General features: G+C 47.2%; 1 protein-coding gene across 3 annotated transcripts in view; it reads left to right on the top strand.

Annotated features, from left to right (window-relative positions):
- The window catches only part of cers5 (ceramide synthase 5), a 146,298-nt gene that overhangs the window by 75,657 nt on the left and 57,079 nt on the right, over positions 1–13,562 (top strand). For all 3 annotated transcript variants that reach the window (XM_085972900.1, XM_085972901.1, XM_085972902.1), the window contains exons 5-6: positions 8,034–8,084; positions 10,804–10,896. In XM_085972900.1, the coding sequence (XP_085829026.1) occupies positions 8,034–8,084; positions 10,804–10,896 (144 nt within the window). The remainder of the gene's footprint in view (positions 1–8,033; positions 8,085–10,803; positions 10,897–13,562) is intronic.

The raw sequence follows: 13,562 nt of genomic DNA on the forward strand, positions 1-13,562 counted from the left end.
TGTAAAGTGCCTAATCGGAAGAGAGCAGACCTTTGTGGCCATTTGGTCTTTACTGGAGTTCAACACAGGTTCTTGCTGAGAACTTTAGATGAGGAGCCAAGGCCTATAGTACAGGGCACCAACAACACCAACTTGCATTTATACAGTGCCTTTAACGTAGTAAAACGTCCAGAGACGTTTCACAGGAGCGATTATCAAACAAAAAGTGACACCGAGCCACATGAGATATTGGGACAGATGACGAGATACGTTTTAAGGAGCATCTTAAAGGAGGAAAGATGTAGAGAGGTGGAGAGGTTTAGGCAGGGAATTCCAGAGCTTAGGGCCCAGGCAGCTGAAGGCACGGCCGCCAATGGTGGAGCGATTCAAATCGGAGGATGCTCAAGATGCCAGAATTGGAGGAGCGCAGAGCTCTCTGAGAGTTGTAGGGCTGGAGGAGATTAGAGATAAGGAGTGGGTGAGGCCATTGAGGGGTTTGAAAACGAGGATGAGGATTTTAAAATCGAGGCCTTGCTTAACCGGGAGCCAGTGTAGGTCAGCGAACACAGAGGTGATCACCAAGAGCAAGAAGTAATGATTAGCTCATGCCACGTTTGTGTGTTTTTCTTTTTAAAAAAACAAACCTGAATATTGTAGGAAGAAAAAGATTGAGGAAAATGAGGCATTTCATTTTTTTTTTTTTTTACATTGAATATACAGCAACAGAAACAGGCCATTCGGCCCAACCAGTCTGTGCTGATGTTTATGCTCCACACTAGTCTCCTCCCATTCCATCTACCTCATCTCCGCCTCTCAGCATATCTTTCTAATCCCTTTTCTCTCATGTACATGTCTAGTTTCCTTTTGAGAAATGAGCGAGTTCGAGTAGGACTGTGTTGAGGCTTGATTTCAACACTGAGATTGCAGGGTCGAGGAAATATGCGTAGACAGTGTGTGTATGGAGCTTAATAGGAAGAAGATGGAAGTTCAGAGAAGCATGGACTGCAATTGTGACGAGAGAGACTATAAAACGTGCAAGGTTAGAAGTGAGAAGGATGGACTATGACCAGAAGCTTTTCTTGTATCCTGTCTGGGAGTACCAGAGCTGGGCACCTAGAAATGGTTGCCTTCATGTCCAGTACCTAGTCAAAATGAAGGGCAAGTGTACTAGTCCATTGTCCATTCCAGTGTTGCTGTTTTTGAGTTTATTTGTATGGGAATTGCTGGTTTTGGCTGAGTAATGAGTTGCATCTGTGCCCATCACCAGCACGCCACAAGTTGAAATTGAGTTTGCAAAAATAAACCAACCGCCAACTGCAGTGAGAAACCAGTTATCCAGGAAGCAATGTGTTGCAATCTGACAGAGGGGATGGTGCTCGTGCTGTGATGCACAATCTGGCAGAAAACATGAGGGAGCAAACCAGGTTGTCTGTGTGTGTGTGTGGTTTTATTTTTCTGTTCCACGCTTTGATGGGGGAAACGTGCCATTCTTCCAGTATACAGCAACCTCTTCTTTTGCCATCCCAGCTTAGAAGAGGAACTTGTCATCTGATGGAATTGCCAGCAGCCGTACATGTCTCATCGCTGCAGGGCACTGTGCAATATCTTTTCAAATGCAGTATGCTGGGGGCTTTATGATGGCGGAGGTTGAGTGCTGTTAGCTCTTTTTTTAGCCCATCTTTTCTGCCAATTTTCTCCTTCTGTATCCTGGAGGTACCGACTCCTTGCCAGCGTACAACGGAGTTCTGGGCATCCTTCAATGCCTCACCCAAGTGACCATTTTTGTCATGGGCACAGATACCACTGTCTTTTTGCATTTGAGCTTACACAGTGAGTGTTGGCTGGCTAATCACAGGAGGTCCTCGGCCCAACCATTTTCAGCTGCTTCATCAATGACCTTCCCTCTGTCATAAGGTCAAGAGTGGGCTCAGCAGGACTTGGACAACATCCAGGCTTGGGCTGACAAGTGGTAGGCAACATTTGTGCCATCTTAGTGCCAGGCAATGACCATCTCCAACAAGCGGAGCCCCAGTAAAACTGAAGTCAATGGGAATCTGGGGGAACGCTCCTCTGGCTGGAGTCATACCTAGCACAAAGGAAGATGGTTGTGGTGGTTGAAGGTCAATCATCACAGCCCCAGGACATTGCTGCAGGAGTTCCTCAGGGCAGTGTCCTAGGCCCAACCATCTTCAGTTGCTTCATCAATGACCTTCCCTCCATCATAATGTCAGAAGTGGGGATGTTTGCTGATGACTGCACAGTGTTCAGCGCCATTCACAACTCCTCAGATAATGAAGCAGTCCATGCCCGCATACAACAAGACCTGGACGATGTTCAGGCTTGGGCTGATAAGTGGCAGGTAACATTCACGCCACAGAAGTGCCAGGCAATGACTATCTCCAACAAGCGAGAGTCTAACCACCTCCCCTTGACATTCAACGGCATTACCATCACCGAATCCCCCACCATCAACATCCTGGGGGTCACCATTGACCAGAAACTTAACTGGACCAGCCACATAAATACTGTGGCAACAAGAGCAGGTCAGAGGCTGGGTATTCTGTGGCGAATGTCTCACCTCCTGACTCCCCAAAGCCTTTCCACCATCTACAAGGCAGAAGTCAGGAGTGTAATGGAATACTCTCCACTTGCCTGGATGAGTGCAGCTCCAACAACACTCAAGAAGCTCGCCATCATCCAGGACAAAGCAGCCTGCTTGATTCGCACCCCATCCACCACCTTAAACATTCACTCCCTCCACCACCGGCGCACCGTGGCTGCAGTGTGTACCATCTACAAGATGCACTGCAGCAACTCGCCAAGGCTTCTTCGGCAGCACTTCCCAAACCCGCGACCTCTTCCACCTAGAAGGACAAGGGCAGGCACATGGGAACACCACCACCTCCAAGTTACACACCATCCTGACTTGGAAATATATCGGCCGATCCTTCATCGTCGCTGGGTCACAATCCTGGAACTCCCTCCCTAACAGCACTGTGGGAGTACCTTCACCACACGGACTGCAGCGGTTCAAGGCGGCGGCTCTCCACCACCTCCTTGAGGGCAATTAGGGATGGGTAATAAATGCTGGCCTTGCCAGTGACTCCCACATCCCATAAACGAATAAAAAAAAAAAAAAAAAGCACCATTCACTAGAAGCTTAACTACCAGTCATATCGACACCATGACTGCAAGAGAAGGGCAGAGCCTGGTTACTCTGCGATGAATGATTCACCTTCTCATCCCTCCGCCTCACTGCAATCTACAAGACTCCAGTAAGGGATGTGATGGAATACTCTCCACTGCCTGGATTGGTACAGCCACAACAACACTCTAAGCTCAACGTCATCCAGGACAATAGTCCGCTTGATCGGCACCCCTTGCACCTTTTCCACCATGGCCGCACTGTGGCTGCAGCATGTACCAGCCACAGAGCGCACTTCAACAGCACCTCCTCCCCTCTGATCTCTACCAATGCAAAGGACAAGACCAGCAACGCCAAAAGTACCCCATCCCCTCCAGTTGTCCACCGTCCTAATTTGGATATATAGTGCCATTTCTTCATTGGCGCTGGGTTAGAATCCTGGAATTCCCTGGCACAAGGGCTGCAGCGGATCAAGGAGAATGCCCGCCGTCGCCACCGGGGAAACTGGGGATGGGCAATAAACGCGGCCTTGCCAGCATCGCCCACATCCCAAGAATACATTTTTAAAAAGACATTACCAATGGATAGTGATCCGGAGCGGAAAGCCTGGATGGCCTTCTACTATCTAACACAGGCACCGAGGCCACAGCATCCCTGTATGGCTGCCCTGCCTGACATCAGCTAACTCTGCATTGAGCAGGGATTGTGCCTGAGACCTTCCATGTCTGCATGACCCAGCTACTTACTGGATAGACTACAGTTTATTCCACACCCTACCATTGCATTCTTTACTTTTATTTATATATATATATATTATATATATAAAAAAAGTTGAGCTTTAAAATGCATTACTGGGCGAGATTACATGTGTGAGATCCTTTCAGTCCGAGGTCACACGCACATTTAAAAAAAATAAAAATAATGATCTTTCATCAATAAATAATCTTTTGAAGTTGAAACAATAGTGGCTGTGCCAGTATAGCAGTTTGTGCAGGAAATCTTCTGCAGGTCTTCGAAGGCTGATTTAATTCTGCAGTGACTGAAGTAGTAACGTACTACAGGGCCTCGACAAAGAGCTGCCGCGCTTTGATGGAATTATCGCACGACTAAGAGCAGAACTTGTAAGTCTGTGTCTCTCTCTTGCAGTGTTTTCAGCATAATGGCTTTCTGCTCTGTGTCTTAGAAACATAGACATAGAAGATAGGAGCAGGAGTAGGCCATTCGGCCCCTCGAGCCTGCTCCGCCATTTAATGAGATCATGGCTGATCATCCAAACTCAGTACCCTGTCCCTGCTTTCTCCCCATATCCCTTGATCCCTTTAGCCTTAAGAAATATATCTAACTCCTTCTTGAATATATTTAATGAATTGGCCTCCACTGCCTTGTGTGGTAGAGAATTCCACAGGTTCACCACTCTCTGGGTGAAGAAATTCCTCCTCCTCTCTGTCCTAAATGGCTTATCCTCAGAAGCGAGAAATATTTGAATCTCTGAATACATGTATTTGTCTTCCTTCCCCTCTCTTGCTCCTCTCCAGTTGATGACGATTCCTTGCTGGAGTACAATTCTGCAGGTGCTCAGTGGCATTTTTAATAGGTAAACCAAACCGTGATTGTCTGCAGACTGTCTGACCTTCAGTGTGGGAGGGGGCGGGAGAGAAGAGGAGAGGGAATCATGCAGGGAGTCGCTGAATAATTATGAGCCCGCCCCCCCCCCCCCCCCCCCCAATAGCCATGGGGGCCTGAAGCTAATCTCCGTGTCCCATCTGCTGCTCCGACTGATAGCAGCTAACTCCGCCTAGACCAGAGAGTAAACCTGGGGCCTTCTGAGCTTGGATAGTTCAGTACCATACTTGTGTGGTGCTTTTATCTACTAAACCATCAGGAGAGCGACATTTTTTCCTGCTATTTCCGATCTCGCTGGGCTGTGCATCTCCGATAGCTGGCGTCTTGCTTCCAAGTCTCCACCACTGTTGTTTTCCAGCTGCCTGCTTGGGATATGCATGATGTGGTTTCATGGCCATTTACCATCCTGATGTTTATCACCCTTCCTCATGGTGGGATTTTGGCTTGGATCGGGAAAGGGGTGGAGTGGGGAATCAATCCTGCATCCCTCCACTTAGTGTTGTCACGCGCTGCCTCCTTCCTGTCTCTTCCCCACGGGGGGTGGGGGGACCTGCCGAGCATGAACGGGTGGTACAATTACGTGCTCTGATTTCCACTGAATCCACCGCTCCGCATTATTTTCTCACCCTGGGTGTTACACACACAGAATGTTGAGCCGCTTTGCTTCTTCCTGTCCCGTTTAGGCACACTTGCATTCACTGAATTAATTGTTGCTGTTTTGGGAGAGCAGCCTTGTGCTTTGCCACCTGCCTTTTTTAATGGGTTTCATCAGGTGCTGGTCTATAGCTTTCTATAGCATGAAATGTGGAGGACTGGCAACACCTGGGAGAGAGACGCTAACCCAATGGCAGACTTTTTGTGGGTCTGAAGTGCCTTCTGCTGAGTGGATGCAGGGTCATTTACAGTACTGCTACTTTCGTATGATGGGAAAAGCTGGGTGTCTAGTTTGGCTCTCCATTCGACGACCTCCTGAGATGCCGAGTGGAGAAATGAGGAGCCTCCCGCAACAGATCTCGGTGGGCAGGTTGATGTGATGTGTTCCATGGTCTGGGACTCATGGCCACAGTCGCACTTCGGGTCATCCCTCATCTTCCACTTGTGGAGCAGGTGGCTGCATCATCCATGGGTTGAGCGCGGTCCACTGTCTTCGAAGGAGGTCGGAGCCAGGGACCTCTGCTGTTGGGTCAGCGATGAGGTGTTGGTTCTTTATGTCGCCGAGCGTCCCACGATTCCGTCCACCTGGATCGTGAGTTGACCCCAGCTGCATGAACATTAGCTGCTGCTTCCCAGGATGGCCGGCGCGATTTTAAGCGCTTTCGTGGTCGGTTTTTCCAAGTCTTTGTGAATGGGAGGGTCGCTGTTGCTCCAGGATTTTTTCCCATCTCCCGGAGCACGGTGGTGGGGCGGGGCAGGCAATGTAGGAGAGCACTGGGAGCCACTCCGTTGGAATGGACTTGATCGTCCCCGACACCGTCCTCATGGCGGCGTTTAGCTGCACGTCCACGATCTTTGTGCAGCAGCTGCAGGACCATGAGGCAGAGCAGTATCCTGGGACGTGAAGCTGAGCGAGGGGGCGTCTGCTGACGGCTGCGCTCCTGTAATACAAGAGCTGCTTTTTCCTGTCTCTGACACTGTTTTGATGTAGCCAGTTTCTAGTCTTCACTTACTTACATGCACTGGTATTTCTGACAGGGGGTGCTGTGCTGTGCTGCTAAAATGTTAACCAAGCGCTGTTAGTGACCCAGGTGAACCCCACATTTGCACTAACTGGACTGACTTTTTTTTTCCGGCTGTACAACCGTTCTATTCTACACCTGAACGCAATTCTAAGTCTGACCACGTGTTGCAAAGTCGTTTGTCTGCTGCTGCTGTCTGTCGATTGCTATCCTTAAAGTAATGAGCACCTGTGAGTGATGTCAGCGGGCAACAGACCACACTTACAGGAAACTTTTTTTTTTATCCGGCACGGACGGGACCGACGTGGTGCCGGTTCATCAAAAATTCCAGATAACCGAACGCTATAGTAAAAGATACGGAGCTGAGCACTCCGTCTAAAGCAACAAACCCTGTTGCTTAGCAACAGCTTCAGAACAATGTCCACAAGTTGCGAGCGTCTCTGTAGCTTAGCAACAGCTGCAGTCACACCCTTGCACAGCAACACATGGAGGAAGGCAAGTAATAAAAGTTACCTGAACCCACTCCTGAATTTTGCCGGTTAACCGAGATTTCCGGTTATTTAGGTGCCGGTAAATCGAAAGCTCCTGTATACAGACAGCAAAGTACTGTTGTAATGGAGGGAAATATAGCTCGCACAGCAAGCTCCCACTGCGATAAATGACCAGGCAATCTTTTTTTAAAGTGATGTTGGTCGAGGGATCGATATTGGCCAGGACACCGAGGCGAACTCCCCTGCTCTTCTTCGAATAGTGCCTAGAAGGGCAGATGGGTCCTCATTTTTACATCTCATCTGAAAGACCGCACTTTTACTCCCTCAGCACTGCTCTGGGAGTGTCGACCTGGATTATGTGCTCAGGTCTCTGACTCGAGTGAGAGTCCTACTAGGATCTGCTTTGAAATAGAGCATGGAGCCTGCTCCAAGATGAGTGAAAGTGCTTTCAGCAAATCTGTAAAACCAGTGCTGGCTGCAATTTTTGGGGCTGTGTAATTTTTCTCTCGGTCACTCCGGAATGGGCTGGGTAGACAGACTGCAAGTTAAGGATAAGCGTTGTTCTTAGTTTCTAAATGTGGTCGTAATTTGCCCTTTCTTTGAGATCCTGATTCTAACACGAGTGTGTAAATCTGGCTCCTCTGATGGCTCAGGTGGGTGAATTCACTGTGTGGGATGGTGGTGCACCTTACAGGCGAGGCAGGTCCCAATTCGAGCAATGGCACGTGCTGAGCTAATGGATCTCCGTCGGACTGTGATGGTGCTGCAGTTCGTTGCCCCGGAGGCTAAGGAAGCAAATAGGCCAAGATTCGCGCTTCTGATTGCTGGGCAGTGCCCGGTGTTGGGCAGTGTATGTTTGTGGCTGCCCGATGAAGAAAAGCTTAGGCTAGGTTGTGATGCCCCACCTATGGTCAACCAGCCCAGTGCCACTCTTCAGACTGTTGCGACAAGAATGGCTAGTGGCCAAGGGCCCCTCGGCTGAGAGTTGCTGTCTTCAGGAAAAAATAACTGTTGGGGATGGGGTGGTTGGAGAAAAGAGCATTTCTAAATGTTTCCTTTCGATACCAGTCCAGTATAATGGTCGCTGCCGTACCTAACTATGCCTCTGCTTTCTTCTAGGCTCCCTGGTTCTGGGACACACGACATTGCTGGTATAACTACCCATATCAGGTGAGAGCTGAACAATGGTGATCTGATCTCCGTGTTTATTTTTTTTTCTCTCTCTCTCTCCCACACGGCAGCGGTCTTTCATTCTGCCAGTGCCACTTACACTTCATCTCGAGCCATCTTTTGATTCTTGACTTGTCCCATTACCATCTCCTTTTGCCTTGCACCATCTCTTAATCTCTCTTAATGTCTCTTAATCTCTCCTGCCTTCCATCCTATCCCAGACCTTCCCTTTTGTTCTTTCCTCCCCTCCCCCCTTTCCCTGCCCCTGCAATTGCTTAAAAACCTGTTCTATCTCCAGCTTTTTCCAGTTCTGACGAAGGGTCATCGACCTGAAACGTTAACACTGTTTTTCTCTCTCCACAGCTGCTGAGTATTTCCAGCATTTTCTGTTTTTATTTCCGATTTCCAGCATCTGCAGTATTTTGCTTTTGTACGCCGTGTTTATTTGTTGGCTTTCAAAATTAAAACTCGTGTTGTGTTCAGAGGACCGTAACCTGCCTTTTGTCAGAGCTCCCTGTACTCTTCAGGAAACTCCTTTTGTCATTTTTCCTTTTTCAATTTAAATTTTAATAGACTCTTTTTTAATTTCAAATGTATATGTAAACACAACCCCGCATTTGAGTTTCTGGTTTCACACCACAATAAAAGGGCCATTTCACACATGCTGTGAACGGATGATTAGTTGAGAGGAGCCATTTCTAAACAACCTATACAAAGTGGGACAAATTTGAAAGTGTATTACCCAGTTGCTGCACTGTTTCACCACCTGATCAAGTCGCTCTAATTCTCCTGTCCTGCATTTCCCTTTTGTGCAGGAACCGAATATTGTATTGATACCCTGAGAGGCACAAATTAGTGCTACAATGTTAGAAGCTGGTCTTGGCTCCGCGAGTCCAGAAACCGGAATGATGCATTTTTTTTTGTATTTTTTTAAAACCGAACATTTAAATGAGCTTTCAGGGGGTTCTGGGACTTCCTGTTGGTGTAACACTGCCTGTTCATCTCTGGGATCCACGTTTTGAATTCAACCCAGGCTGAGGGAGTGCAATAAAAACCGTAAATGCGGGAAACACTCAGCAGGTCAGGCAGCATCTGTGGAGAGAGAGAAACCGAGCTAACGTTCCAGGTCGATAACCCTTCGTCAGAACTCTGATGGGATGAAAGTCTCCACTAACTGACTAGGACTTTTACAGTCACTTTTTTTAAAAAAACTGTGGGACTGTCTCAGTGCAGTTCCTCGTGCTTTTGCGAACACAACAAGCTGTCTCTCTCATGTGATGCTCGTTTGCAAGCCTCTCGCTCAAACAATAAGGCAGTGATCTCCACTACATCCTTTCCATTTCCTCCTTTGCTAATGGAAATTCCTTGGTTGTGTATATGTTTCTTGTACACATCGCTTTGTGTTCAAATACAACTGCCTTTTCAAACCCCATGTTCCGGACCCCTTTGACTGCTGTCTTTTGAGGGGCGAGGAGAAGAGGGAGAAAGAAAAGCTGTATTGCGAAATTCTGAAGTAAATCTAATGGGCTGGATTTTAATACTGGAGGCGGGACTACAACTTTTGGGGTTGTAGTCCCGCCTCCATCGAGTTGTGGCCAACCCACGCGATTTTCACTTGATTGACCTTGTTGAGCCCGCCCAGCGGGCTCGGCAGGCCAATTAAGGGCCACCCGGCAACAGGTGACGTCACAGATTGACATTTCATGTCAAGAGCTTTTGACAGATGAAATATCAGCGTTTAACAGCTCTTTGAAGCTGTCAAACACTGACAATCTGCACTCCGTTAATTCCTTCCTCTCGGGCTGATTTAGAGATCTCTCCAGAACAGAGAGCTGAATGCTGCAACTTTTGACAGCTCGCGGCCATTCTGCTTTCTGTGCCGGTGAGATGAGGGACTCCCGAGACCTGAAGGAAGGAAGGCTGTAAAGGTAAGAAAAGGTAAGTAAAACTTCTTTAAACACTTTACACACACCAAACACACTCATGCACCCATCACTCACCTGAACAACGGACATCTCGAACCCTCCAAGCCCTTCAGCCCGACGGTCCGCCTCGTGATTTGGAACCGTCGGGAATCCCACACTTCAGGAATAAAAATGGGGATTAGGCTAAAAACTGCCTGTTAACTACCTGTTAACAGGCAGTTAATTGGCACTAATCCCCTTCCCGCCTCGGAGGCGGCTCCCAGCACAGGTCGGGTATCCGCCTCCTTTGAAACTGGCATGGGGGCGGGATGGGTTCGTGCCCCCCCCCCCCGATTTCGAGATTTTAACCCCCCACACGCCTCCAATCCCGCCTCCACGGCCCAATGAAAATCCTGCCCAATGTGTCCGACTGGCTAGGGAACAGACTGCCAGATGTTTAACCGTACACTAGTGCTTGATCCAAATGGTGTATGTTCAAAAATACCGTGGTCAGCCTATGTTTCTCAAAGCAGGTTAACTCTATATGATGTTGTTTGGAATTTGATCAATTCATCATAATGCGGAGCTGACCCGATTATACGTCAAGAGCCGTTAATTACATTTTGTTTCTTGGTAATTAAGAATGTAATTCATTGAAAATAGGAGGCACTAGGCCTGAATAAGATGCATTCAACTGTACTATTTCAAGCTCTTGTTAGCTTATGATATTTGCACTGTGTATAGGATTTGAACCCTTTTATTCAAACGACTAAGTATACATTGGCAATTAACTAGATTTTTGTCCTTCCCTGCAGCAACTGCTATTTGACATGTATTATTATTACATAATGGAGCTGTCATTCTACTGGTCATTGATGTTTTCACAGTTTACAGATATTAAAAGGAAGGTAAGCTGCTGCCTTGTTATCGAGTTCAAACCATCAGTGTAATATTTTCTGAAGTGGCTCCGTGATTGCAGCAGTGTGTAAATGCTGCTCCCATTGCAAGTCAGTTTATTTATTTTTTTTAAAAATTGTTTAAACTGCATATTAACAGAACCAGAGTTCAATAACCAATCTCTTGTTCTGTTAATAAGTATGTTTAAACAAACCTGACGGGGCTATTTTTGTTTCCAACAATGATTTTAATACCTTTTTTAGAATGGTTGCAAAGCTGCTCGAGTGATACAGTGCGCCTGAAGTGAAGGGAGTCTGGGGACGGTCCAACGACACGAAACTACCTATGAACTGGGTGCTGCTTGGCAGTTTTTCTTTGCGATTCTTTCTTCGAAAGAGCCGGCGCAGACTCGATGGGCTGAATGGCCTCCTTCTGTGCTGTACTATTCTATGAGTCTGAAATTGTGAGGAAGCTGCAAAGAGGCTTCAAGGCGATTTAGACAAGTTGAGTGAGTGGGCAAATACATGGCAGATGCAGTATAACGTGGATAAATGTGAAGTTATCCACTTCGGTAGGAAAAACAGAAAGGCAGAGTATTATTTAAATGGTGCTAGATTGGGAAATGTTGATGTACAGAGGGACCTGGGTGTCCTTGTACACCAGTCACTGAAAGCAAACATGCCGGTCGCCTGTCACTTTAATTCTCCGTTTCACTCACACTCTGTCCTCGGCTTATTACATTGTTCCAATGAAGCTCAACGTAAGCTCGAGGAACAGCACCTTATCTTTCGATTAGGCACTTTATAGCCTTACGGACTCAACATCGAGTTCAACAATTTCGGACAATAACCCCAGTCCCCATTTTTCATGCTGTATTATTTTGCCATTCCCATTTGCAGCATTTTATCTTTCCTGCCTTTTACATAAGCACAGTTTGTTCTTTCAATTCCTTCCTCCCCTCCTTAAACCCCCCCCCCCCCCCCTGTCTCTGCACCTGCTTAATATCTGTTACATCTCCAGCTTTTTCCAGTTCTGATGAAGGGTCCCAGACCTGAAACGTTAACTCTGTTTCTCTCTCCACGGATGCTGCCTGGCCTGCTGAGTGTTTCCAGCATTTTCTGTTGTTGTTTCAGATTTCCAGCATCTGCAGTATTTTGCTATTGTATGCAGGTGCAGCAAGCAGTTAGGAAGGCAAATGGTATGTTGGCCTTCATTGCAAGAGGATTTGAGTACAGGAGCAAGGATGTCTTACTACAGTTATACAGGGCCTTGGTGAGACCACACTTGGAGTACTGTGTGCAGTTTTGGTCTCCTTACCTAAGAAAGGATATACTTGCCATAGAGGGAGTGCAGCGAAGGTTCACCAGACTGATTCCTGGGATGGCAGGACTGTCGTATGAGGAGAGATTGGGTCGACTAGGCCTGTATTCACTAGAGTTTAGAAGAATGAGAGGGGATCTCATTGAAACATATAAAATTCTGACCGGGCTAGACAGACTGGATGCAGGGAGGATGTTTCCCCCCCCCTGGCTGGGGGGGTCTAGAACGAGGGGTCACAGTCTCAGGATACGGGGTAGGACATTTAGGACTGCGATGAGGAGAAATTTCTTCACTCAGAGGGTGGTGAACCTGTGGAATTCTCTACCACAGAAGGCTGTGGAGGCCAAGTCACTGAATATGTTTAAGAAGGAGATGGATAGATTTCTAGACACAAAAGGCATCAATGGGTATGGGGAGAGAGCGGGAATATGATATTGAGATAGAGGATCAGCCATGATCATATTGAATGGCGGAGCAGGCTCGAAGGGCCGAATGGCCTACTCCTCCTATTTTTCTGTGTTTCTATGAAAGCCTGATTGTTGGAAATAGGAAATATCACCCTAGGAGCACACTGCATGTAACGAAACTAGGGGAACTTTACCCTGCACTTACCTGTGCTATAGTTACCTATTTAAATGGAAATAGTTTTCATTCCCTAGCACTGATGTCCCTTCTCTAGAGCGTGATGATTTTTTTTCAATTAAATTGATTTGGTATGTCTTCTGTACTTGTCAGTTTGTTTCAACAGCACATCTTGGCAGCAGGTGTACAGACAGTGCCTGGTTACATTGCAAAGTGCTGAGTAAAAGTGCTCAACTGTTTCGTGAGAAGCTTTTCACCTGAGGAAGAAAAATTGCAACCAAAACCAATTTGGTTGTGATTGCTTCAGAGTTAATTTCTCTACTTAAGTAATAAAGCCCCACAAATCTGCACTTGCTAAAGGCACAAAGGATTGATCTTCTCGGGCATTACCTGTGCCGTTCATTGAAAGAAGTGGCTGATGAAATGCTGCTGCTATGTCCTTGTGGTTGTGGAGCTAGGTGCCATGGTTGTGCTACGCTCACACACCAACTATATTTAGGAATGACTTTTCAGTCATTCTTCTTGGGTTGCTAGATGAATACCTCATAGTGGAGCCTGACCCCCTTGGAGACTTCTTTGTCCCATACAGTAGGACAAATCTTGTTAGCTCCGCTCAGTGTTGCACAGTTGTTTATAACTTGCTCATGGCATAAGAACATAAGAAAATAAGAATTAGGAACTAGAGTGGGCCATACGGCCCCTCGAGCCTGCTCCGCCATTCAATAAGATCATGGCTGATCTTCGACCTCAACTCCACTTTCCCGCCTGATCTCCA

The sequence above is a fragment of the Somniosus microcephalus genome, chromosome 33, assembly GCF_052327205.1.
Source record: "Somniosus microcephalus isolate GS21.2 chromosome 33, FLI_Smic_1.0, whole genome shotgun sequence".
In the NCBI taxonomy this organism is placed as follows: Eukaryota; Metazoa; Chordata; class Chondrichthyes; order Squaliformes; family Somniosidae; genus Somniosus; species Somniosus microcephalus.